At 46.2% G+C, this 27,484-nt stretch overlaps 2 protein-coding genes, 1 non-coding gene and 1 pseudogene across 3 annotated transcripts in view; 3 read left to right on the top strand and 1 right to left on the bottom strand.

Moving 5' to 3' along the window:
* Nucleotides 1-4,089, top strand: part of Klhl12 (kelch like family member 12) — a 38,564-nt gene extending 34,475 nt beyond the window's left edge. The window contains exon 12 of the mRNA XM_038348914.2: nt 118-4,089. Coding sequence (XP_038204842.1) covers nt 118-244 — 127 coding nt within the window. The 3' untranslated portion in view covers nt 245-4,089. The remainder of the gene's footprint in view (nt 1-117) is intronic.
* On the bottom strand, nt 1,042-6,685 carry LOC119827329 (annotated as a pseudogene).
* Rabif (RAB interacting factor) lies at nt 6,436-19,377 on the top strand. Its single transcript, XM_038348915.2, has 2 exons — nt 6,436-6,607; nt 18,675-19,377. The coding sequence occupies exons 1-2, from the start codon at nt 6,482-6,484 to the stop codon at nt 18,918-18,920; spliced, it is 372 nt and encodes a 123-aa protein (XP_038204843.1). The 5' UTR covers nt 6,436-6,481; the 3' UTR covers nt 18,921-19,377.
* Nucleotides 8,178-8,254, top strand: LOC119799608. The gene has a single exon (XR_005282890.1). It is a non-coding gene; the product is annotated as a small nucleolar RNA SNORD19 (small nucleolar RNA).
* Nucleotides 19,378-27,484: the final 8,107 nt, after the last annotated feature.

Below are 27,484 nucleotides of genomic sequence, written 5' to 3'. Positions count from 1 at the left end.
TGGTGGGCAAGTGCCCCATTGCTAAGCTGTCCGACCAGCTCCAGGGGCTACTTTAAATGTAGGACTTGTGTGTAAAGGAATGACAACCTCATTTCTTTTGCTTTTTCTCCCTCTTAGATATGATGGGAATTCTCTACTGAGTAGCATTGAGTGTTATGACCCAATCATCGACAGCTGGGAAGTAGTGGCCTCCATGGGAACCCAGCGTTGTGATGCTGGTGTGTGTGTTCTCCGAGAAAAGTAACTTATTTGAGCACCAGCTGGAGCTAATGACTACTCCACGGAACAGATTGTGGGAGAATCAAGGATCCTTTCCAGAATGTTTATCTCTCGCTGTGTGCACAGGCTGACTACAGGCACCAGTGCTGTGATGATTGTACTTACTTGATACGCACTCTCCTTCGCACGGGTCATGCTGCTCAGAAGGGTGGGTGACAGGTACTCAAGGGAAGAGAGTGCACGTGTGGATGTGAGAAACCAGATCATCTCTCTCTCTGATCTGAGGAGCACTTTCTTACAGTTTCTAACTTACAGTGTGCTGGGGAGAATGTGTGTGTGTATGTGTGTGTGTGTGTGTGTGTATGTATGTATGTATGTATGATGTTGTGCTTCATATATTGCAGAGGATTAAGGTGAGTATGGCCTGCTAAGTGTGGGAGTGCCCATCCTAGGTGACTGGAAGGATATCAACTTACATAAACTTGGTAAAAATGAAAGTAATTCCCCCTGCCAGAAACAAACATATCTTTTCTAAATACAAAAGTAGCTCCAGCCACTACAGTTCCTTTCTGGAGGAAACCAAGAGATCACTGTTAAAATTTGAGAGGGCAAGAGGAGAGAATCATGCTACCCTCACTTAGGGGACATGGTTGGTATCAAGGTCTGGATTAAGTGGCATGAACTGAATGGAATGTGAGCGAACCCAGAAGATCACTGAGTGTAGACTGGAAGGCTGGAGAGGACATATTATTTAACCCATGGTCTTTCTTTTTTTATTATTATTTTAAAAATTTAGCAGTATATTTCAGAGGCAAAGTTTAAATCAGGTTACTGTGGTCAAAGTATTTGTTCCTGCGGTGCTAAGGACTGGATCCACAGCCTTGCATGTTAGGGCAGTGCTCGATTGGGACCACACTCTGAATCCACATAATGTAGTTGCTGAAATAAATGCATATTGCAGCAGACTGTAGCCCCATAGTAGGGTCCTAAAGTCAGTTCCAGCATTAACTAAGTCAATCAATAAATAAAATGTCATTAGAACATTATACAGATATTTATTATAAACATGGGTAAAAAGTCAATGTAAAATATAAATTTATATAAACTACATTTTCTGATTATGCTTCATTGCTGTAAGTAATTAGTAAAGTGAAGAAGCTAACATATTTTAAAAACAATAAACAAGCTAATAATGAAGTTCACCTAAGCATATGGACAGCTTCAGATCTGCATGTAGGAAACCACAGGAATAACACAGCCCTCCTTGCTTAGGAGCACTGTTTCTGTCCTGCTAGGTTGGTCTCAGAACAGAGGGCAAGATCTGCCTTAGGACGGCAAACGAAAGCATCCTCCCCCAACTCAGACAGCTGTTCCCGTGAGGACACAGAAGGGTAGTGGACTTTAACTTGTCAGTCAATTGAGAAGTCTTCTCTTGAATGCCTCACCAGTGTGAGAAACTTTAGTAGCTCTTTAAATGTGGACTTTTTACCATGTTGCATCTTTTTCAATCTTTGTAAGCATGGTGTAGAAGATACATTATATCTAATTAGGCAGCCTGCTGCAGTTTTTGAAGCAGGGGTTGTAAAATAGTTGGTTGGATCCTTTGTTTCTGGTCTTGGCTGCTCTCACAAACGTGAAGGTTCCTCTTGACGCTGGTTCTCCGCTCCCGCATCTCCTGGCTCTACAGTGACACTTGTGTCTCCAGTTTCTACTCCCTGGCTTTGTCTCTTGGTTTCATGAGCCTCCTCAGTATTTTCTCCCAAATTAACTTTTTCTCGACTCTTCATTGTTAGAATATCTGATTGTTTGGTGCATCTCTTCAATAGGCTGAGCCTGCCAGAATGGCCTTCTCATAGATTGAGATAATATTTTCAGTAGGACTTGTGATTGGCTCTATACATACAAGACATATCCAATACTTAACAAGTTTCTTGGCATCTGGAATGTTATGAATCAGGTCATTCACTATGTCTAAAATTTCTTCTTTTGGGCATCCCTTCTTATTAATCAGGTTCAGGCATTGAGAAATTGTTTTGTTTACTTCTTCAGTAAATAATCCCTGTTCATCATCTTCTGCCATGGTAGTCCAAAAGGACTCGACTGGGTTTTTGTTTTGTCCTTGTGGCTCAGACTGATTAGCTGTTAAATTAGGAGGCCTTTTTAGCCCTTTCCCTTTGCCAGTTCTCCACTCAGTCACCCGAGCTTTTCTCTCCTCTGTGATTTCTCTGGGCTGAACTGATCTATGGACAGCTGCTGCTGCTGCTGAGTACCTGCGCTGGTCAGTAGCTTTCAACTTTTCTATCAATCTGATATTAGACAAATTAGTCCTGGCTACATCTTCAGATGCTATGCTTCTTGATGGTGCCTTATCTCTCTTTGTGTCCTGAGGATGGTATCGACAACAGAGAGAACCCATTCTGATCGCAGTGAGTCTTTTTCAAGGGGCCCTTTTCTGACTATAACATTGACAAGGGTCCTGCCAGGGCCCTGTTTCCCAGTGCCCTGGGTATTACTGTGGAGGCTTCTAACTGGTGGTCGCACAAGGGTGTTCTTCGATGTAGTGCTCACAGATTTGGTGTTTACAAACTTGGTGGTAGCAGTCACATTTGAGGCTCTCATACTGGCAGCATTTCCAGGAGCAGACTGAACCTTTGAGGCTTTCGACACAGTAGTGGGAAGTTTTTTGGTTGTTGCAGGACTGTCTCTTTTGACATTCGCGAGCTTTCTAATGAATTAATCTTAGACTGAACCACCTGACCATGGCAGCATCCAAGCACTTGTTTTTAGGCATGTTAGCATCCTGTTTGAGCGTCTCTGCAGTTGCTTGCACCTTTTTATTGTCTTTAAGGTGACACGCCTGGTCTGATGTCATAGTCTGAGCTTGGACAGCTTGAATATTATCCTTCAAATCGTGTATGTCTGACTGGTGACTTCATCAGCTTTTAATGGAATGTAGTTCTTTTCAACTGTGTTGTCAATATTTTCTTTATCGGCCATTTTGGTTTCAAGTTTCAGAACTTTCTTCCCTTCTTGGATGTCATCACTTGCTGATATCTCTGAAGGCCGGATGGTCTCTCTTTGTCCGGGGCAGCTGCAGGTCCCGGAACACTGGCAAGGTGTTCCTCCCAGGCCGGCCTGGGAAGTGTTTCCTGGACTCTGCCATCTCGTAATGCACGTGCCTCGAAGTGAATCCCCATGGTCTTTTCTAATGTAGAATATTGTACCATATTGGCCCTGGAGACTAAGAGATAACAGTGGAAGAAAAAGTTAGAATAAGGGATGGGTGTAAATGTGTAGAGTTCAATCAACCTGTGGTAAACAGAAGTACCTGTGACTTTACAATCGTCTTAGCCCCACCAGGCTCGTGCCACCGTGGCAGTGTTGTTTTTGAAGGGTGAAAGACCAACTTTGTGGTGCATCGCGTGCTACTGCATTACTGCCCTTCCATGCTGTTTATTTGGGGAGGGCGTGGGGCACCTGATTACTGCCCTGTTGTTCTAAGGGCACACTTGTGCTGTGTGTGGTACATTCGGTTCTCCTGCTACGTTCTCTTTACCTGTCTTCAGAGTGTGTTCTTTTCATCCTGGAACAAAAGAATCAAGGGCAGAATCAAGGGCAGCGGAAGACCTGTTAGTTCCCATACCTCTGCAAGCATTTCTGAGCTGCTGCTCAAGGCTCCCTGTGTCTTTCATAGGGTGAAATTCTTACATTACTGCTATAGCAAGTATGGGAAGTTGATAGCCTAAATTGGGCTACATTTTCCCTTTGCTCTGGAATTCCACTTTTCCCTCCTTCCCCTAATTGTGTTGGCCTACAGAGTTAATTTCTTTGTATTTTTTTAAGAAAATATTAAAAATGGACTGTCTGAAATAGCTTCAAGAGAATTTGTGGCTGGTTCTGCCTTCAACAAACATGTTGGAGGACAGGATAAAGAACAGCTCCTGGTCTCGCCTTCCAACCTGTTTATCTCATGTTTGCCAGTGACCTCTGCTGCTTCTTTGGTACATTTGAAACATCAGTGAAATGTTTGCCTGGATTTGCCCAATTTATTGGCCCCTTTCACACTTGGAATCTTCTGGAAAACAAAGAAGAAAAAAATAAATAAAAGCTGGGCCATGGTGGTACATACTTTTAGCCCCAGCACTTGGGCGGCAGAGGCATACAGATCACTGAATTCAAGGCCAACCTGGTCTACAGAGTGAGTTCCAGAACAGCCAGGGGTAGACAGAGAAACCCTGTCTCAAATAGCCAAAAAGCAAGTGAAAGGAATATAGATATACCAGCCTTGCACAAGGCCTGCCAAACAACTGAAAGACTTTTTAACTTTTTTTTCTTTTTTTCTTTTTCTTTTAAAACTCTATCTCACTGTAGAACTCTGGCTGTCCTGTGAACTCTGTGTGTAGACCAGGCTGACCTTGAACTGGAAGAAATCCACTTGCCTCTTCATCCCTAGTCCTGGGATTAAAGGCATGCTCCACCATAGCCAGCTAAAACGACGAGACTCTTGGTTCTAGAGCCAAAGGAAAGCAGAACAAGAGGATAAAGCCCTTCAGCCTGTCTTAGCAGATGGGTTGTGTCTGCTAACTGAACCACATGTGGCCTGTGAAGTGTTCATTTGTCTTTGAGAGCGAGGGAAGGAAACGAGGAGAAAGGACTGGTAGCCTCACCTACCCGTAAGATAAGAGCTCTTATCCCCCTAATCTGTTTTGTCATCCGTTTTGTTCTGAAATTCAGATGTAACCATTGCAGTATTTAATATACAGCCAATAATTGGTCAATATTGAAGTTGTTTCTGTTCTCAAGTTCCATAGATTCACATTTCCTGTCCATGTAAAGTTCAAATTCCTTAACACGCACTGGCTCCATGGTGCCGAGGGGCATATTCTACCATTCTGCACTTAGTACTACAGTCTTGTTCCAGTCACTGGTTTGCCACCATTCTTAAATTTGATCCCATTCTGAAGGATTGCTTTCCTGACAACCCTAATTCTTGATCACAATGCCACCTAATGGGGCATTGGTTAAGAGTTAAGAGTATGGTTAAGCGTATGTAGACTTGGTTCCCAGCATCCACTTGGGGCTTACAAAGGTTAACTCCAGTTCCAGACATCTGGTGCCCTCTTCTGGCCTTCACTGGCGCCAGCATGCACACCGTGCACTTACCTACATGCAGGTAAAACACAAGAAATATTAAAAAAAAAAAAAAAAAAAAAAACCCACAGAGCTAAAGACCTAACTCCCCAGACATAGCTATTTCCCAATCCATGCTTCATTGGCAGTACTTTGTTCCTGCGATTGTTCTATGAGATTAGAGTCTGCGACCCTCTCGGGCTATATTCTCACACAATTCCCATCGTGGATTGTGGAATTAATGAAGAGAGCAAAGATAGCGCATGTTGCATGTTAATAAGGTGGTTTAATCGCTTCTCATTCTGATGTCCTTCTGGTCTTGGGAAACCTACAAACAAGAATTAATGGGATACAAAGACCAGTTAGAAACTAAGAGCCATGGCTTTGGAACGCACAAACAACTTATCTTTGCCTTCTTCCTGCACTGCGCCTGAGGGCAAACCCTCTAAGGCAGTGACTACGTTTTCAAAAGCACTGTAAACGGGCGGTTGGTGGTGCACGCCTTTAATCCCAGCACTTGGGAAGCAAAGGCAGTGTGGGTCTCTGTTAGTTCGAAGCCAGCCTGGTTTAAAAGAGTCCCGGGGGGGGGGGGGGGAAGAAGCTACAGATTAAACCCTGTCTCAAAAAACCAAAAGAATATGCGAAATATGTTTTCTTCCAACTTTTACATCAAAACATCTTTAAAAGTCAAAAGCACTGTAAAAATCGCTTTGGTGCCTAATAAATGGCCACTGTTAGACACCCGGCTTAAGATTTCCACGCAACTTTTTCCAACACGAAATATACTCAACAATCTACACTGCTGCTTACGTTAGAAGCGAATGTATAGTAGCTAAATTTGCTGAGGTCTGACCCAGATTGTCGAGGAAGCCATGGTAAGGCGGCCATAGTGACGCCTAGGCCAATATTAGCGGAGGCCCGGTACAGAGAAAAGATTTGTCAGAAAATCAAGCTGACACTTCGGGCAGGCAATAAATAAAGGCGCCTGCGCAATGGAGTCCAGACGCCTGCGCAGAGGTACAACGAGGAGCACCGGCCGCCCCGCCCCGGCGGAGCCGCGCCAGCGTAGTTCCGGGTGAACGAACCCAAATCGCGCGTGCGCCGTTGCGGCCCATGCTGTGGCGGCGCGGCGATGGAACCGACTGAGCTGCTGAACGAGCTAGTGTCAGCCGAGGGCCGGAACCGGAAGGCGGTGCTGTGCCAGCGTTGCGGCTCTAGGGTGCTGCAGCCAGGGACTGCTCTTTTCTCTCGCCGACAGGTAGGTAAATACATAGACCTGATTAGATTTGCTGTCCGTAGCGACCGGGTGGTTCGAAACTGATCCCGGCTCCCAGGTTTCCGGAGACCGCGCCCTTCTTCGCGCGCCTTAGCCCCTCCCACCTTCGCCAGGCCCCGCCCCTCGGGTGCGGCTGACTTGGACCCCGGTGGTAGGGCACGGTTGCCTGACCGCCTTGCTCCTTTCTCTCTGAGCAAGGCCCTCGCTCAGCGGGTGCACCTGTCTCGGGCGGCCCACCCTTCCCCAGGCCTCGGGTACCCTGTGCGAGCTTAGGGAAGGAGGAACCCCAACCTCCAGATTCCTGGAGCTCTGGCCAACCTGCTGAGTCCCGCAGGTTTATCTTCAGCCGCCACTCGGTGTCGCCCCAGGGCACCTGAGACTGATTAGATTCCGCTCCTACCGCCCTCACTCAGCTTTTAGTCCCTACTTTTCTCATTTGCTGCTCCGCAAAGGAGCTCCAAAATCAAGTAGTATAACCTTGGCTGACCTGGAACTTGCTGTGTAAACCAGGCTGGCCTCATACACAGATCCACCTGCCTTGTTCTGCCTCCCCAGTGCAGTGCAAACTGTATTCTTCCTCAGACCCTTGTTGTAAATGGTTTGTGAGAAGCTGGCGGGCCACTGTTATTTCAGATGGCACTGAAGTGTTACGTACTGTAGTGTCTGCTCCAAAAGCAGAATCCTTTTCCTAAAGAAGGAGAGAAGTGTTAGTGGCTTCCTTGTTCTGTGTGTTTTGATGATTTTCTGTAGTACCTGTTTTAATAAGAATTCTGGCCGGGCAGTGATGGCGCACGCCTTTAATCCCAGCATTTGCGAGGCAGAGGGAGGCGGATCTCTGAGTTCGAGACCAACCTGATCTACAGAGCTAGTTCCAGGACAGGCACCAAAGCTACCTGTCTCGAAAAAATAAAACAAACAAACAAACAAAAAAATTCCAAAGACAGGAATTAAAGTTCTCCATTTGAAAGTTAGTGACCTCGTGGAGGGACAGATTGAACCGTGGGCTTGAATCCTACCCTGGCCACTTAACCCTGGAAGAGGTGCTGAACCTCACTTGTTCGTTCTGAAAAAGTCAGGATGATAAGAGGGAAGGGTTTGTGTGAGAACGGAGGATTGTGCCTCCGTAGAGCACACAGCCAAGGCTAGCTTAAAAGCTATGTCAGTTCTTTTTTTTTAAATATTTATTTATTATGAATACAATATTCTGTCTGTGTGTATGCCTGCAGGCCAGAAGAGGGCACCAGACCCCATTACAGATGGTTGTGAGCCACCATGTGGTTGCTGGGAATTGAACTCAGGACCTTTAGAAGAGCAGGCAGTGCTTTCCAGTCCGTTACCTGTTTTAAATTGATGTTTCATGGGAGGGAAACTAGGAGCAAATTAAATTATATGTAACATATATTTTGGTTCCCAACCGAGTACCTTTACAAACAAACTGTAGCACTCTTCACCTGAAACCCCCGTAAAGCTTCAGCATAGTCTGAATTGTTGAGAAGCCCCTCCAGCCAGTCTAACAAGGCTGAGGTCGTCTCTCTTAAGGATATCCTTCCAGAAGGTCTGAGGACAATATCTGAGCAATCTGATTCTCGCTGCAGAATGATAAGATCCATGTCTGACCTCAACATAGAAAAAAACAAAAAAGCAAACTAAAGATACCCTTCTGGGGCTGGACATACAGGGCTGGACAGATGGCTCAGTGGTTAGGAGCACTGGCTGACCTGGGGCTGAACAGATGGCTCAGTGGTTAGGAGCACTGGCTGATCTTGAAGTACATGTCAAATGGCTCCCAACTCTTTGTAGCTCCAGTTAGTTCCAGGGGATCCAACACCTTTTTCTGCCTTTTGTGGATACTAGACATACATGTGATACACATACATACATGCAGCAAACACTCATGAAGTAAAAAATAAATAAATCTTTTAAATTAAAAATCGGGTCCTTGGGCTGGAGAGATGGCTCAGGGGTTAAGAGCATTGCCTGCTCTTCCAAAGGTCATGAGTTCAATTCCCAGCAACCACATGGTGGCTCACAACCATCTGTAATGAGGTCTGCTGCCCTCTTCTGGCCTGCAGACACAAACAGAGTATTGTATACATAATAAATAAATAAATAAATAAATAAATAAATAAATAAATAAATAAATAAATAAATTTTAAAAAAAAATCGGGTCCTTTTGGCCTAGCAGTGGTCGTGCACACCGTTATTCCCAGCACTTGGGAGACAGAGGCAGTTGGATCTCTGTGAGTTCGAGGCCAGCCTGGTCTACAGCCCAGGACAGCCAGGACTACATAGAAACCCTGTCTCAGAAAAAAAAAAGCCCTTTAAAGTTGGCGTAGGATGACTAGTCCTTACTCACTCTCCGTACCAATAGCTACTTTATTTTCTGCACTACGAAGAAGGCCAGACAAGAAAGAGAGGAAAGGGTTTATTGGGGTTACATGTCCTGATGACAGTCCATTATTGAGGGAAGCCAAGGCAAAGCCTCAAGCTGACCAGGGAACTGAAGCCTGGATGAAGGAATTGTGCTGACCACCCTGCTTTTTAGTGTTCTTCCCACAAACAGTCTGTTCAGCTCTGAGCACTCAATGCTTTTCCAACCCAAGGTTCCAAACATTTCCACAGTCCTCCCCAAGGCAACATGTTGTCACAGCAGTAGACACTTTCTGGTATCGACTTCTGTCCTGGTTTGGTTTCTGTGGCTGTGATAATACAGCCGAAAGCAATGTGGGAGGAAAAGTTGATTCCATCTTACAGTTCCAGTTCATCCTGGAGGGAAGTCGTGGCAGGAACCTGGAGTCAGGAGCTGACTGACGCAGAGGCCAGGGTGCTACTTCTGACTTGCTCCCCGTGTCTTGCTCAGCCTGCTTTCTTCTAGAACCCAGGACCATCTGCCTAGGGGTAACACTATCTACAGTGGGCTAGACCCTCCAGCATAATTCATCAGTCACTAAATTCCCCCACAGACTTGACCCCAGGCCTGTGTGGTGGAGACATTGTCTCGCTTGAAGTTCTCGCTTTCCAGATGACCCTAGCTTATGTCGAGTGGACAAAAAACTCTTCAGCACATTTTGGATCAGAACTGTTTCAGATTTCAGAGGTGTGATTTTTGGGGGTGGGATGGAGGAAAAAATTTCAATTACACAATGAAGTATTTTAGGTTTGAGAGACAAGTCTAAACATGGAATATTTTTTTGTGTTTCATAGCTTCCATTCCACAGAAGCTGAAGATAATTCAGTGTATCTTTGGTGAGCCTGCATTTTGTCTGAGGCCATCATATGACATCACATGTGGAATTTTCCACTCATGTCAGGCAGTGCTCTGAAAGTTCAAACACTGCAGCATTTCAGGTTGGAGCTGGGGATTGAGAGATCTGTTTCTTATAATAATCTTTTAAATGTTCTTAGTTTATTTTGTATGAACTGCATGTGTGTATGAACCGCATGTGTGTATGAACCGCATGTATGTATGAACCGCATGTGTGTATGAACCGCAGGTGTGTATGAACCGCAGGTGTGTATGAACCGCAGGTGTGCAGGATCCCCTGGAGGTCAGAAGAGGGTTTTAGATCCCCTGGAACTGGAGTTACAAGAGGTTGTAAAGCACTGTGGATTTTGGGAGGAAGAGCGGTATGTGCTCTAGCCACTGAGTCAGTTCTCCAGCCCAGATTTCTGAGAATCCTAACTAAAATTGTTGGTTAAGCTAAGTAGAGACAGGGTGACAATTCCTTGTAAAAAAAATGTAGTGTTTTGAGCTGGGCAGTGGTGATGCACACTTTAATCCCCAGCACTCAGGAGGCAGAAGCGGGTGTTCCGGGGCAGCCAAGACTTCACAGAGAAACCTTGTCTCGAAAAACATATATATAGTTGTAGTTTTATATATATAGTGATATAGTGTGTGAGTTTCAGAAACTTTCCTGTTGGAGGGAGCGCCAGGCCGCTTGTTTGTCCTGGCCACCTGGCTAGCTTAGCCCCGAAATAACCACACAGAAACTGTATTAATTAAATCACTGCTTGGCCCATTAGCTCTAGTTTCTTATTGGATAATTCTTACATCTTAATTTAACCCATTTCTATTAATCTGTGTATCGCCACGTGGCAGTGACTTGCCGGGTAAAGTTCCCAGCGTCTGTCTCAGGCAGATCCATGGTATCTCTCCCACTCCACCCTGCTTTCTCCCAGCATTCAGTTCTGTCTTCCCTGACTACCTTAAGTTCTGCGCTATTAACAGGCCCAAAACAGTTTATTAACCAATGAAAGCAACACAAAGACAGAAGGACCCCCTGCACCAGTTTGCCGTAACCAAAACAGAGGTTCTGGAGCTCTGGGCATAAATCCTCTCCATTGGAGTGGAAGCTCATGATCATGTAAGGACATGGAATCCAAAGGAAGACTGAGCCAGGTGCCACTGAATGCAAGGGCAGAGTGACTGGAGCTTCCTTAGGTGGCCATGATGGGTAACCAGTCAGTAGAAACCTTGCAGAGGTGATGGGGGGCAGCTGGGAACAAGAGGAGCAGCTCTTCCTCTCCAGATCCGGCAGCTCTAGGCTGTGGCCTCCTCACCCAGAGACTCACTCCTGTGTGAAGAAAAAGGGAAAGTCCATGGAGTTTGGAAATTAGGAAAAAAGGCAATGCTGTAGAAGAGGGATGTTTGGTCTTTTGTGGGAAGATCAGAGATTGGCTTGTAGGAAGAACAGTATAAACTGCATTGGGTGGAGTAGAAAGAAGACAGCACCTACAACACCAGTTGCTCTTTCAGAGGACCCAGGTTCAGTTCCTAGCACCCACATGGTGGGTCACAACCATCTGTAACCCCAGTTCCATGAACACCCCCCCCACCCACCCAGTGCCGCCTTCTAGCACCCACTGGCACCAGGCATGCACATACATTTAGGCAAAACACCAACACGCAGTGGTAGCGCACACCTTGTCCCAGCACTTGGGAGGCAGAGGCAGATGGATCTCTGTGAGTTCAAGGCCAGTCTGGTCTACAGAGCGAGTTCCAGGACGGGCTCCAAAGCTACAGAGAAACTTTGCCTCAAAAAGCAAAACAAACAAACAAAAACCCACCAATACACATAAAATAAAAGTGAATAAATCTAAATATATTTAAAAGAAAATAGTGTTGGGTTAAGCATATTGGAGCAGAGAACATGAGAGCAGTAACCAAGAACAGTTTCTTAATAAAATTAAATGTGTTCTAACGAATGAGCAGCACCCTGGTGTTTTTCCCAGAGTAGTGAACTTAGGTTCGTGTCAAACCTGTAGTGAATGTATGTGGTGACTGCGCTATTCAGCGCCACACTGGAGATGGCACAGAGGCCTTCCAGCAGGTGAACGGGGTACAGTTGAGCTGCAGTCTGGTTTTTGTTTTTGTTTTGAGATAACATCTCATGTAACCCAGATTGGCCTCAAACTTGCCTTGTAATGGAGGATGATCTTCAACTCCTGATCCTCCTGCCTCTACCTCCCAAGTGTTGGGATTACACTACCACAGCCAACTTGATACAGACAACTTGAATGAATCTACGGAGAATTATGCTGGTCAGAAAAAAGATTATCTGCTTTATGAATCTATTTGTATAACATTCTCTCACTCCACCCATCCCTGTTTATTTGACAGAGTATCACTGTGTTCAGAAGGTTGGCCAGCAGTTTTGAGGTCACCAGCCCCCCCCTCCTTTTTTTGAGGCAGGGTTTCTCCATGTAGCCCTGGAACTCACTTTGTAGACCAGGCTGACCTCAAACTCACAGAGATCTGCCTGCTTAAGTCTCCCAGTGCTGGTATTAAAGTCAAGGGCCACCACCACTTGGCTTTTTCTCTCTCTCTTATGTGAGACAGGTCTCACATTATCTATATTGGCTTTGGTTCCTTGTGTAGCTGAGAGGATGAACTTGAATTCTCAATCCTCCTGCCCTCACCAGGCACGGACCACTAACCCCAGTTTATATGATGCTGGGGACCAAACCTAGAGTTTTGTTAATGCTGGACAAGCGGCTCTGTAAGCTGATGGTTTGCCCAGCCTGGGACTCGTGGTTCTCCCACCTCAGCATCCCAGTAGCTGGAATTATAGGCAAGCACCACTGTTCCCAGGTTTGTATAAGACCTTATACAAACAGGGTTTCTCTGTGTAGCCCTGACTGTCCTGGAACTCTGTTGACCAAATTGTCCTCAGACATAGAGACCCACCTGCCTCTGCCTCCCGAGTGTGGGGGTTAAAGATGTGCAACACTACATTCGTGCACGTGTCTGTGCGTCTGTATAACATTTTTGAAATGAGGAAAGAATGCGTGGTTGCCAGCAGGGGGCAAGGTGCTGATGCCCGAGAGGGCAGCAGAGTTCTTGTGGCAGAGCTATTCGCTGTCCTGGCTGTAAGGGGAACAACAGGCAAATGAACACAAGTAAATGGATCAGAGTTGAAGGCCACCCCAGGCAACAGGGCCTCAAATGCAGTCAGCAAAACTCAGATCTCCAGATTGCATCAGATCTTGTACTCTGGCTGTGAGCGCTGCCCCAGCTGTGCACGGTGTCCCCTCAGGGAGATGAGGAAAGGCTCAGGGGATTTGTGTTACTCCTTTTGGCTGTTTTGTCTTTTGCAACAGGGTCTCACTAGGTAGCCATAGCTGTCCTGGAACTCTTGGCTTAATTCAGGCTGCCTCAATTCACAGAGAACTTCCTGCTTCTGCCTCCCAAGTACTGAGATTAAAGGGCTTTGTTATTTCTTAAAAGATTAGGCATGTGTGTCTCTGTGTGTGGTATGCACATGGATGCAAGTTCCGCAGATTCCAGAAGCAAGTATCACATGGAGCTGGAGTTTCAGGGAATTTTGAGTCGCCAGAAGTTAGGAACCAAACTTGACTGCTTAGAAGAGCAGGTGTCCTTAGCTGCTGCCAAGCTCTCTTCAGCCCTTTTGTGGGTTTTGTTTTATATATGTATGTGTGTGGGTTTTCTTGTTGTGTTTTTTGAGTTTTTAAATTTTTATTTATTTTTTTGATGGGGGGTTTCAAGACAGGGTTTCTCTGTAGCTTTAGAGCCTGTCCTGGAAGTAGCTCTTGTAGACCAGGCTTGTCTCGAATTCACAGAGATCCGCCTGCCTCTGCCTCCCCAGTTCTGCTCGGCTTTTGTTGCTGTTGTCTTTTGAACCCAAGCCTCACTTTGTATCCCTGACTGACCTTGAACTCAGAGTTATCCACCTGCCTCTGCTGAGACTAAAGGCGAATGAATGCCGCTATGCCCAGCTCCTTTGCATCATTTCTTAAAACTAAATGTGAACTTGTTGGGACAGTAAGTGAAATAAGCCAGTTCTAAAGGACACATGCAGAATGACTCCTGACATAAACTACCTAGAGTGACCGCAGAAGATGGTATGTGGCGGTTGCTGCTCTCAAGGCCAGCAAAGGGAGCACAGGAGGGGCGGGTACATAGGGAGACACTAACTCAGAGGGACCAGCCTCCGTCTGGGCAGATGTGAGGCTCTGGTGTTACGTAGGCAGTGGCAGCGCAATCATGAGCACTCTTGTGTACTGGACTGCACACAGAAATGCAGTTTAGTGGAGACTGGAGAGATAGCTCAGGGGTTAAGAGCACCTACTGCTCTTCCAGAGGACCTGCATCTGGTTTTGGCACCCGTTTGGCAGTTCACACCCCCTCTAACTGAAACACCGAGGGATCCAGGGGCTTCTGACCTCCACAGACATGCACACAAGTGGTATTCATTGACACTCTCTCACACACACACCCATATAAAAAAATACAAATTTTGTAAAAGTGGTTAAGTGGTAAGTTGTCTGTAATTTTACTACTAACACACACAAATCAAATGGAACGTGAATCTCAGCTATGTAAAATAGTGTTGCTTTAATATTAATAATGTGATGATTGGGCAGGTGGTGGTGGCACACTCTTTAATCCCAACACTCAGGCAGAAGCAGGCACATCTCTGTGAGTTCAAGGCCAACCTAGTCTACAGAGAGAGTTCCAGGACAGGCTCCAAAACTTCAGAGAAACCCTGTCTCAAAAAACCAAAATAAATAAATAAAATGTGATGTTTAATCTTTTTTCCCCCATAGACCCCCCTAAACAAGGTCTCACAGAGACTGGGTTGGCTGGCTTCTTGTGCTCTTTGAGGTTAAGGAAAAATCCGCTTTTCTAACTGAATGTGGGTTTTACAGTGAGTTGTTTGGCTTGTGAGCTGTGCCCTGTTTATGTGCAGCCATTTCATGTGATGAGGCAGTTTATGTTTTTTCTTTTTTATAAATTTCAGTTTCTTGGCAACCTTTAAGTTTTTTGTTTGTTTGTTTTTTGAGACAGGGTCTTGCTATGTAGCTTTGGCTGTCCTGAAACTATTTCTTTACGCCAGACTGGTCTCAAACTTACAGACATCCACCCACCTCTGCCTTGCAAGTGCTGGTATTAAAGGCAAGCCCCACAACGTCTGGCTGTGATGATTTATCTTGTCAACTTGACTGAATTAAGAGACACCTAGGAGCCAGGCCTTTAATCCCAGAGTGAGTCTACAGAGCAAGTTTCAGGACAGCCAGGACTACACAGAGAAGTCCTGTCTCAAAAAAAAAAAAAAAAAAACTGAGAGAGAGAGAGAGAGAGAGAGCTAAAAGATTGATAAAGAGTATCTCAGCTCCATTCCGTGAGGATTACCTAATGAGGCCTCTGAGGATGCTTTAGCCCACTGATGGATCTGTTGGGTGGTGTTGGAAGGCCACTCACTTCCGGGACATGTGTTTGGGTGTCACTGCCCTCTCTGCTTCCTCTCCCCTGTGATGTGCATTGCTCCGTCACTGTCCACATGACGATGAGCTGAGCTATTGCTCTTACAGAGGACTCAGGGCTGGTTCTCAGCACCCGTATACGTGCTCACAGTCACCTCTAACTCCAGTTTCTAGTGATCCCTTACCCTTTTCTGACCTCAGCAGGCACTAGGCATACACATGGCGCACATACATACATACATGCTGTCAGCATACGCATACACGTGAGTAAACAGGCGGAGGATAAAGAGTAAGGAAGAAGTAGAAACTGAGTGTGGTACCGGCCGTTAATCTCAGCACTCATCAGGCCATTCATGAGGTATAAACAGGCAGAGCTCTGAGTTTGAGGTTAGCGTAATTTACATGGTGAGTTCCTGAGTTCCAGGTCAGTCAGTGCTACACAGTGAGACCGTGTCTAAAAAAAAAAAAAAGGAAAAAAAGGGGCTCGGGAGATGGCTCAGTGGTTTAGATTACTAGCTGCTCTTCCAGAGGTCCTGAGTTCAATTCTCGGCAACCACACGGTGGCTCACTACCTTCTGCAATATGATCTGATGCCCTCTTCTGGTGTGCATGAAGACAGAGCACTCATACATAAAATACGTAAACAAATAAAACTTTTAAAAAACTAAAGGAGGGGAAGAAAAGAAATGGATGTATATGTTTTGCCTTTTAATCCCAGTACTCAGGGAACTGTGAGGCAGGAGGATCATGACTTGACCAGCTAGCACTATAGCAAGACTGTCTCAAAATAAGTGTTGTGTCTGGGAAGCAAGCGATAGGCAGCAGCCGCCAGAGGAGCGGAAGCTGAGGAAGCTTTGCTGGCAGTGCGTGTTGCAGTGGAAGGTATGCACACTGCCCACACAGGAAGTGAAAACAGCCGTTCGCGTGTATGTGCACACGTGCACCAGAGACTTCTCTCTCTCCCGGTAACTGAGATCTTGGGGCTAGGAGCTGAGAGATAGCTCAGTTGTTGAGAGCACGTGCTTCTCTTCTAGAGAGCCTGAGTGAAGTGCTTAGCCCACGTCCAGTGGCTCACAGTTGCCTGCATCTCATCCCAGGCCATCTGGTGCCCGTTTCTGGACTCTGTGGGCTCCCCAGACATAAGACGGCACACCCTTGGCAGCACTTCAGATTCTAAAGTTAGATTTTCTCTTTTTTAATAAGATAAGTCCAATCCAGGAACAAATACTCTAATGGAGAAAGACAGACAATAAATTAAGACACTTTTCTTTTAGGCACTGGATTGATGACTCAGATGGTAAGAGCTCTGGTTGTTCTTACAGAGGACCCAGGTTCAATTCCCAGCATCCACATGGCGGCTCTCAACCAGCTATCACTCCAGTTCCAAGGGGTCCAATAGGCACACATGTGAAGTACATACATATATGCATGTGGATAAAACATTCATACATATAAAATCTAATAAGACGTTTTTCAGAAAATTTGGTCATGGTATAAGGAAACTCAGGTGTGATGAATATGTTATGAAGGTATTATGATTATATTTTCAGCAGAGTATGCAGGTGCCCAAGTGTGGCAGCTGTGCATTTAGATACATGCAGGGAAAGCATCAGTGATTCTTCAGTTAAGCTCTCTTTTAAAAATAAAATAAGTGGAGTTGGAAAGATGGCTCAGTGGTTAAGAGCTCTGCCTGCTCTTCTGAAGGTCCTGAGTTCAAGTCCCAGCAATGGTGGCTCACAACCATCTATAATGAGATCTGGTGCCCTCTTCTGGCCTGAGGCATACATGCAGGCAGAACATAGTATATAGAAATTTAATATTTAAATTAATATTTAAAATTTAATAAATAAATAAATAAAAATAAGCTGGGTGGTGGCGGTGTACACCTTTAATCCCAGTACTCGGGAGGCAGAGGCAGGCAGGTCTCTCAGTTCAAACCAGGCCTGGTCTACAAAGTGAGGACAGCCAGGGCTACTCAGAGAAACCCTGTCTTGAAAAAAAAATTTTTTTAAAAATATACTAGGCAGAATGGAATTCATTCAGACCATGGTGGTCAGAGACTTCCTGAGATTATGAATACCAACAAGGGGCCATCCACGCCAAGTCTGCAGGCAGAACCATCTTGAAGAAGCAAGGAAGCCAGTGTGGCTGATCCACAGTGAAGCTAATGGGAAGCTAACTCAGGCGGTACCTTGGACTCGGTGGACAGTGAAGCAGAGGCCACCTGCTCAGGTGCCCCTCCCATATCTCTTAGGGCTCATCGCAAACCCTTGGCTCCCTCCCATCAGAACTTGGTGCTGAGCTTGGTGGTGATAAAGGAAGAAGAATACACTGTGGACGCAGTGATAGCATCGTAGGGCAGACTCACACCAGCCCAACGCTGATGACAGTGGAACATCTGAGCGTTAAAGAGAGGACCGTGACGTTTGGGCAGCTGTAGCAGTTCTGTCTCCTCTGTGTGTGTTGGGGTGGAGGCGGTGTGAGGTGTGTCACCAGTGAAGAGGCCCTCATTGGAAAAGCGTCGCAGGAAGGGAAGGAAGGGGCAGGCAGAAGGACAGCTCTGAAAGCAGAAGCTGTTGGCTGGTGCTGTGTGATTCATACCCGTGTAACTGGATCAGTAAAGACTGTGGAAAGTGGAAGCTCAAAGAGCCAGGGCAAGCCACGCGTGGTGGCACATGCCTTTAATCCCAGCCCCGAGGAGGCAGAGGCAGGCGGGTGTCTGTGAATTAAAGATCAGCAAAGGCAGGGTTGGAGGGATGGCTCACCGGTTAAGAGCACTGTTTGTGCCGGGCGGTGGTGGTACACGCCTTTAATCCCAGCACTTGGGAGGCAGAGGCAGGTGGATCTCTGTGAGTTCGAGACCAGCCTGGTCTACAAGAGCTAGCTCCAGGACAGGCTCTAAAGCTGCAGAGAAACCCTATCTCGAAAAACCAAAAAAAAAAAAAAAGCACTGGTTGTTCTTTCAGAGGACCCAGGTTCAATTTCCACATGATAGCTCACAACTGTTTGTAAACTGTCTGGAATGCCAGTTCCCTCACACAGACACACATGCAGGCCATATGCCAGTGTACATAAAATAGAAACAAAGTATTAAAAAAAAGCAAAAAAAAAATCAGCATGGAAGGTAACGTCTCAAAATAATCCTAGCTTAGGCACCAAGCAGAAGTGCGGCCATCATCCTAGAGTGTTAGCTAATGTGATGACTGCCGTATTTTTTTTCTCCCAGTCCAGAAAGCTGCTAGGCGAGGGCACGTAGACTAGGAGTGAAGATGTGACCAGAGCCAGTTCAGCTTTCACATGCCTTATGTTCTCTCTCCCGCCGCAGCTTTTCCTCCCGTCCATGAGAAAGAAGCCAGCCCTGGCTGATGGCAGCAATCCTGACGGTGATCTCCTCCAGGAACACTGGCTGGTTAATGACATGTTCATCTTTGAGAATGTGGGCTTCACCAAGGACGTGGGCAACATCAAGTTTCTGGTCTGTGCGGACTGTGAGATTGGACCCATTGGCTGGCATTGCCTGGACGACAAGAACAGTTTCTATGTGGCCTTGGAACGAGTTTCCCACGAGTAACTGAGGGGACTCGGCTCCACCCTATAAAGCTGTGCTGGCCGGCTTCTCGGTCTCAGAGGACGTCCTGCCTCCTCCCACTTAGTCCTCCGTGCCTCACAGCTGTCCTCACCCCCACCTTCCCGATTCGGAACATGGGAAAACATGGACGTCCTCTACAAGTGTAGTCTGGCCCGTGGCACCCTGCCTGGCCGCCTTCCTGCTCAGCAAGAGCAGCAGTCAACTTTCCAGCCACGATGACAGGGAAAGATGCTCACTTGCTAATAGTTGAAACTCCACCTTTTTCTCCTTCAAGGAGCCAGGTGTACTAGGCGCACACCTGCGGTCCTTCCTCTTGGAAGGTGGAAGCAGGAAGGTCAGGAGTTCAAGGCCAGCCTCAACCCACGTGGCAAATTCTAAGCCAGCCTGGGCGCTGTGAGATGTCTCAAAAAACATAAAGCAAACAAGTATTTGCAAGTGACTTCGTTGTGTGCGACCTGCTTGTCTACAGCAGTTTGTTCTCTTTAAAAGTAAAACATTTACAAATGTCAGTATTTAAACCACTAGTCAGAAACACATTGCTTCCGACACATTTTCAGTACTGTGTTCGGACCCTTTGTTCCAGGTTGATAGTGACATTCTTCAGTGGAGACGGATGTGGGCGGGCATTCTTCCCACAGATCTCGATGGGGTTTCTCTGTGTATTAGTGCCTCGCTGCTGCAATCTGCATTGGATGGAGGATATACAAAGGATTGCTTAGCTGCATCACACCTGGGTTTATTAGGAAAGATTTTAATGGGTAAGGTCATATTTCATAAATTCAGGTTGTAAGGTCCTCCAGAATTCGGTTCACTTGGACTGTCTATAGCAACCCAGGATGCAAACCCTTTCTACCAAGATTTCCGTCGTTTCGGGGTTGGTATCACCTTTTCTTATCCGCCAACCTCTCTTCTGAAGTGACTCAGTAGCTTTAGGACTCTGTAGTAACAGTTCAAATACTTTGCCATCATCCCTTCCTCTGGAGGCCTAGAACTGAAACATGGACTAAGTGCAGACCTTAGAATACCAGTCATGGCAGATCAGGGACATCCTCAGTTACATGTCGAATTCATGGCCACCCTGTACTACGTGAGAGTTTGTCTCAAGCAAACAAAAGCAACAAATAGAAGTTGGAAAGATGGATCAGCAGTTAAGAGTGTTTGCTGCTCTTTCGGAGGACCTGAGTTCAATTCCTAGCACCCACATCAGGTGGTTCACAGCTGCCTTTAAGGCCAGCTCAAGGGGATCTGGCCTCTGCAGTTGCCTGCACACATGTGATGTACATACAGACAAGCAGGCACACACATACAAATAAGTAAATAAAAGTTTTACGCATTAAAAGGCAAAAGTTCCAGTCAGGCGGTGGTGGTGCATGCCTTTAATCCCAGCACTGGTGAGGCAGAGACAGGCCTGGTCTACAAAGCAAGTTCTAGGACAGTCTGGGCTGTCACACATTGAAACTCCCTCTGTATCTGCTTCCTGACTGTTCTTTCCTCACTGAAGTTTTCTGAGGACTCCCTCTTAAAGTACAGACTCTGAGCACAGTTTTGCCAGTGCCCTCCTCACATAGGTGGCTTTCTATCCCACTCAGAGTCTGTGGGCTCCACTGGCAAGGGAGAGACCGCGTTTTCCAGACAGATAAGCAAGCACACCTGAGTGTGGCATTTGCAGGAAAAAGAGCTAAGACTACTGACCAGCTCGAGTCAGAAGGAACAAAGCAAGCAGATGCTCTAGGGACCCATGGGCCCTCACTTCACAAGTCAAAGACCCAGGCTGAACTAGGCTTTTAACTCCTTCTAGCCACAGAAATAATACATGATAAGTATATATCAATGTAAGAATCAGTATAAAGTTCTAATTAACTCACTTCCACTGGGCAGTGGTAATGTGTATATCCTGGCTTCCTATGTGTAAACATATAGTTTTCCTAAACAAATGTGAGTTCATACTGTACTTTTTTATAGCTTGTTTTTCATTTACCAAAACAGGAACATCTTCCTTGTCAGTAGACACCCAGCTATGAACACTGTTGCCAATGCTCCATTGTATTGCTGGGCTATAATTTCAGTAATCCACTGTTGTGTTGCCTGCAGTTGCTCCTAACAGTGACACAACATGCAAGGGTGTTAACTGTGTTTTCATCCCTATTTCCTCGGCTTGCAGCTTGCGCCATAAGAAGCACAGTTGCAAGGTGGGCATGCTGTCAAAGCTGCCGTGCGGACATTCTTCAAGGGCACCTTGCCACCCCACTCTCCCGACAGCAATGAGAAAGAGCACTCAGTCTTCCCCTCCCCTACTAACACTGGGGGGTTTATCATTAAGAAACACTTGCCACTTCCATTTTTTAAAGTATCTTACTGTTTTATTCTACTTATTTCTGGTTTAAAAAAAGAATCTGGCCACATTCTAGTTTTTATTCGTTTATTTTGAACTGTACAGACCAAGCTGGCCTGAAACTCAACTTGTTTCTTTTTTGAGAACTGCCAAATGTTTTTGACCCAGTGACCAAAAAAAAGCTGAATTACTGTTCTGCCTTTTCGGTTTGATGTAAAAGAAATAAAGTCATTTAAGCAGTGAAGCCGGGGCCCTGTCTGTCTTGGGCAGAATAGGTAATCTGTGAAAAGCGGGGGGGGGGTCAGCTCGAGGTCTGTTAAGCTGCACTTGCAGCTCAGCTCTCCTTGCCTTAGGAGGGTAGAGGTAAGCCATGGTTGCTGCTGGGCATATAGCATCTGTTGTGGGGTACTCACTAATGAAGACTGCCCAGACATGGGTTTAAGCCAATAGAAAGCCTTTATTAACTGACTGTGGGTGTTCAGAATCCCAGGGTAGCACTGAGCCTTCTTCAGGGTGAGCTTTTAAGCACAAAAAACCATAAAGTATGGGTTGCCATGCTTTAGCTAAGAAGAATTAGCCAGGGTGCTGGAAAGATGATTCAGTGTTTAAGAGCACTGCCTGCCAGGCGGTGGTGGCGCACACCTTTAATCCCAGCACTCAGGAGGCAGAGGCAGGCGGATCTCTGAGTTCGAGTCGAGACCAGCCTGGTCTACAAGAGCTAGTTCCAGGACAGGCTCTAGAAACTACAGGGAAACCCTGTCTCGAAAAACAAAAAAACAAAACAAAAAAAAAAAAAAAAAAAAAAAAAAAAGAGCACTACCTACTATTCTAGAAGACCCAGGTTCAATTCCCAGCACCCATACGGCAGCTCAGAGCTGTCCGTAACTCCAGTTCCAGGTAATACAACAGTCTCACGCAGACACACACACAGACAAAACACCAATGCACATAAAGTAAAATTAAAAAAAGCCAGGGCTGGAGAGATGGCTCAGAGGTTAAGAGCACTGGCTGGTCTTCCGGAGGTCCTGAGTTCAATTGCCAGCAATCACATGGTGGCTCACAACCATCTGTACTGAGATCTGGTGCCCTCCTCTGGCGTGCAGGCATACATCGAGGCAGAATGTTGTATACATAATAAATAGATCTTTTTAAAAAAAAAAAAGCCAGAAGTGGAACTACAGAAGCCAAAAAAGCAAAGTTAACACATTTAGAGCTTTTCCCATAACTATGGACTGATGGATTAGACCTCTGTTTTAGTTCTGGCAGGTGGTGCTGTCTACATGTTGATTTTATAGCCTTCTACCATGGAGTCTGTTGTGCTAAAGTCTGGGGACCTCCTGAGACTGGAGAGATGGCTCAGCAGTCAAGAGCACTGCCTGCTCTTTCAGAGGGCCAGGGTTGAATTCCCAGCACCCACAATGCAGCTCACAACCAGCTGTAACTCCAGTTCCAGGAAATACAGCATCCTGCAATTCCAGGCTGGATGTACGGGTCCTTTGTAGGCATCTGTGTAGCGTGCTAGTCTGGCTGTACTACCCAGCGAGTAAGAAAATCCCTGCAATTCCTGCTGTCAAGTGCAGCTGACTTTGCCAAGGCCTGTTTACTTCTACCAAGTTGTCTTTTGAAAACACAGAATCAGATTGGAGAGATGGCTTAACAGTTAAGAGCACGTGCTGTGTGGCCGAAGACCCACGTTCAGTTCACAGCGACCACAAGGTGGCAGCTCACAAAACTATAATTCCAGTTCCAGAGGATCTGACACATTCTTCTGACCTCTTCCAGGACCAGGCAAGAATGTAATACACAGACTTACATGCAGATGAAAAACTTATACACATAGATAGATAGATAGATAGATAGATAGATAGATAGATAGATAGATAGATAGATAGATAGATAGATAGATAGATAGATAGATAGATAGATGATAGATGATAGATAAACAACCTACCTCACAAAATCAGTTGGGCATAATGGCATAAAACCTTTAATCCTGGCACGTGGGAGACAGATGCCAGTCTGTTCCACATAGTAAGTGCTAGCCCAACCAAGTTTACATAGTAAATTCCTGATTTAAAAAAAAAAAAAAGTGCTATCCTAGGAAGCTTATTCTGTCAAAAAGGTGCTTCTCAAAGACTGGAAAACCAGGTCTTTCTCATCCAATTGCCATAAGATAAGGAAAGGAAGTAGGCTCAAGTCGGCACCAACTTCAACTGTGCTGAGCTGTCCACATTTGTGATTCCTTCTTAGGGAAAACTTGTGTGGTCTTGGCCCTGGCTCAGAAGGGGCAATATGTCACGGCCCCGGTGCTCACTATTTATTTGCTTTGACTTTTTTTTCCCCAGAGGATGGATCTACACAGGACAACTTGTAAGAGTTAGTTATCACTTTCCGCCAACCGAGTCTTAGGGATCTAACTTGAGTCACCAGGCTTGGTGGCAGATATCTTTTATCGTTATCCTGAGTTATCTTGATGGCCATCTCAGGACTTTACTACTCCCCGGACAAGATATTCGTGTACCTACAAATTTTTCCACCCTCCTTCGCCCCTTCCTTGATCAAATTAATGGTGGCTATCATTGTAATTCATAGTGTTGTTTTATGGTTGTGTAAGAGAGGGATGGGCGGATGCCTTCAGCTAAAGGGTGCAGCTAAGCTTGTCAAGATACCCTAAATGTCTTAAATTCCAGCTGACCTTCGAATTCTGGTGAGTTGGAAACGTTTTGAATATCCTAGATTCCTGAAGAGTCGCGTGGAAGTAGTGTGTGCACAGTGGCACACGAGCTGCGAGCAGGAGGCTGAGACGCAGGAGACGAGCACTGACCGCATGGCTCAGGCGGCAGAAGCCCTTGTCTCGACAGCCGACAGCATGAGCTCCAGCCTGAGACCATAGAGGGTAATCAGTTCCTGAAAGTGGCCCTCTGGCTTCACATGCACTCGCCCCAACACACACACACACACACACACTTACACACACGCTCACACACACTCATACACACACAGTCACACTCACACACTCATACTCATACACACACTCACACATACACACTCACACACAGTCACACTCATATACACACACACACAGTCACACACACACACAGTCACAGGACTCTGGTGGCAGATCTCTGTGAATTAGAGGCCAGCCTTGTCTACATGCAGGATAGCTAAGGCTACATAACAAGGCCTTGTCTCAATCATAATAAAATAATAATAAAAAATATTAATAATAATAATACAAAATAGAAAGGGGCGAGAGCTATAAAACTTAAGCTTGGAGGCAGTCCAGATGACATAACTAGATCCATATGCTCTAAGAGGCTTAGTTTCCATTGGTTGGATGTAAAGAAGCATATCACAAGAGAGAGGCTTGTGTAACCTCCACAAGGGACACTGCTGGTGCCCATTTCCAGTAGTCTGTGGGAACAGCTGACTGATCATCAGGAAGGGAAGGACATCTTTGAGGAAGTGATGACAGTGTTGAGTGGATGACTTCTGTTTTTTTATTATTTTTATTTTTTAAGAAAAGTTTATGACCTTAACCCCCCCCCCCCCCCCCCCCCCCCCCCACACAGGATCTCACATACCCCAGGCTGGCCTCAAACTCACTTTGCAGCTAATGATGACCTTGAATTCCAGTCCTCCTGCCTTCACCTCCTAAATGCTGATGCTGAGCCACGTCCTCAGCCAGAAGCTCTCTTTTCATTTTATGTTTGTGCTTTCTGAGACAGGGTTTCTTTGTGTGGCCCAAGCTGTCCTGGAATTTGCTTTGTAGACCAGGCTAGTCCCCAACTCACAGAGATCTGCCTGCCTCTGCCTCCTGAATGCAGGGATTAAAGGTATACGCCCCTACCTCCCGACAATTATCATTTTGCTACAAGAACTCACCATGTAGCCCAGGCTGGCCTCAAATTCCCCATCCTCCTGCTTCAGTCTCAAGGACTGTGATGACGTGCATGTAACACAGACGCAGAGCTTTCTTTTCCTCATTAGCATTCCTGTCTTCAGCAGACCATGACATATGTGAATTTCTTCAGGGGCAATGACAGGCGCAGAAGCACTTACCTGAATGTTCATCATGAGCTCTTGCCTTAGTCCCTAGCCATATGCCTCCACTTTAGAACTGGCAGCCTCATTCAGCCCAATTCTTTGAAATCAAAGAAATTTTTTTCCAGAATTTTAATTAACCTATCCATCCTGGATTTTAACCTCCCTTGGGTTACATGAACAAGCATTGATGTTTATTTCTGGACAGTTTTGAATATCTTGGTTGGTTTTGTGGTAGATGCATGAATCTAAGCAGCAGCTGGTCAGATGTCACAGTGACTTTGGATCTTCCTGTGCTCCCAGCAGAAAGTCATTGCAACTGCAGATTGTCCTCTAGTAATTGAGGTGTCCAAGCCTGACTGCATAACTTGAGAATTGAAGTAGGATGTGGTGGCAGATGCTTGGGCTCCTCTTGAATGTGCTACACAAATGTCCAGAGTACCGTGGCGGTGAGATGTGCAATCATTTGATAAAACAAATACCAATTATCCCTCCCAAGATAGTAAAGCTTATAATGTGTAGGTATTCTGAAGCAAAGTCCATCTCGGCTAATAAGTAGCCTGGAGAGCCCTCTCTCCCACCCCGCGAGCTAGAACAATTACCTACTCACCCCTGGGGGAAAACATACAAATAACATCTATTACTACCTAAAATCCTGGTCTGAGTCACCGGAACAGAGGCAGCTGCCTCAGTCAAAAGGGAGGTTAAAATCCCATCTCCATCACCAGCAGTGTTATTTCCCACACCTGTCTGCCCCTCTCACCCAACCCTACACACACACACACACACACACACACACACACACACACACCCTGCCCCCCTCCATCTGGTCCCACCTTGCTAGCTCGCCAGGACCGCATTCTTTTCTTCTCTAGTGCTTGCTAAAGAGTCACCCTCCCTGATTTGCTTACGTTTCAAAAGAGCTTCGCGGTGTTACTGGGGTAAAGCCTCAAGGTAAGGACTTAACGAAGGTATGCCCCTAAAGATTGGACCTCTGTGCACACTCCCACGGAGGGTTTAGTTGGAGAGAAAGGCAGCCTTAGGCATTTACAGACTGCCCAAAGACAGGCTACAACACAGTATGCGGATGAAGGACCGACCTGGTGCAGACCGGCCCAGTGCCATGCGCCGGGCGGCCGCAGTGTGCCCAATGGTGGCGCAGCGCGTCCGTGGGCTGCCGCGCTCCCCCGCGGGCCTCAATTAGCAGGCGCCGTGATTGTGCTGTCTGCGGAGCGCGAGCTGCCGCGGGAAGAAAGGCTTTGGGGCGCGAACCCAGGACCCGGTACTGCTCGGCCTTAGGGATTTGCAGGGGACCTTGAAACTGCTTTGCTCCGCTCTATTCTCCTGGGGATCTGGAGGCACCTGCTGAGAGCGCTGGGACAGGTTTCCCCCTGCTGCCCCATGGAGCCTTTGTCTAGCCAGCGCCTCCACAGCTGGTTCACGCCCTTGGATCCCGGAACTGCCCAGAGCTTCCGAAAGCTCCGGTGCCTGGAGAATTGTGTTCTTTGCCCTTACTCTTTTGTGCTTTAAAGGACTTGGGTCCCTCTGCTGAAACTCTAAGGCGTCGTCCATAGGAATCGCCCAACCCCCAAGTATGTTCCAACGCCCCCTCTTAAAGGCTCTGAGGCTGTTCTAGAGGATGATAGGTCCTAAGACCTTGAAACTGTTGGCCCTGCCCTTGTAGAAGGTCTCTTCTGGGTGTGGGAGGTCCTCAACCCTGTCAATCAGATTTCTCTGAGCTAAATAGCTGGTAAGTGAGTATTCTCCTTTCACGTGATCCAAACTTTAAGATAGCTTTGTGGAACTTGGGAACAGTTCAATTTTCCATTAAAGACTTTTCAAGAGCACCAACATTACATCAAATTAATACACACAACCTTACAAATGATCCTAGCTTTTTAAAAATAAATTCTTTCAAACCATGTAACATCGTGCCAAGTATTCCATGCATCTAAATATGTACAAATAACTAAAGCATCAGACACTCTGTCTCAAATGCTTGGCAGTGAAATATCATACTATGCAATTCTGTGGCACTTCAGAGGCTGGCCTGGCTGCTGTGATCGACTTATCCCAGCCAAGACAGACTAGGGAAACGGCAATGCCTGTGTGGCTGCTTGGTCTGAATTTCTTTTCTGACAAAGTAGTAAATACAGAAGGACACCAGTGA

Source organism: Arvicola amphibius, chromosome 12, assembly GCF_903992535.2.
Source record: "Arvicola amphibius chromosome 12, mArvAmp1.2, whole genome shotgun sequence".
Classification (NCBI taxonomy): domain Eukaryota; kingdom Metazoa; phylum Chordata; class Mammalia; order Rodentia; family Cricetidae; genus Arvicola; species Arvicola amphibius.
This window is presented reverse-complemented; position numbering and strand designations above follow the sequence as displayed.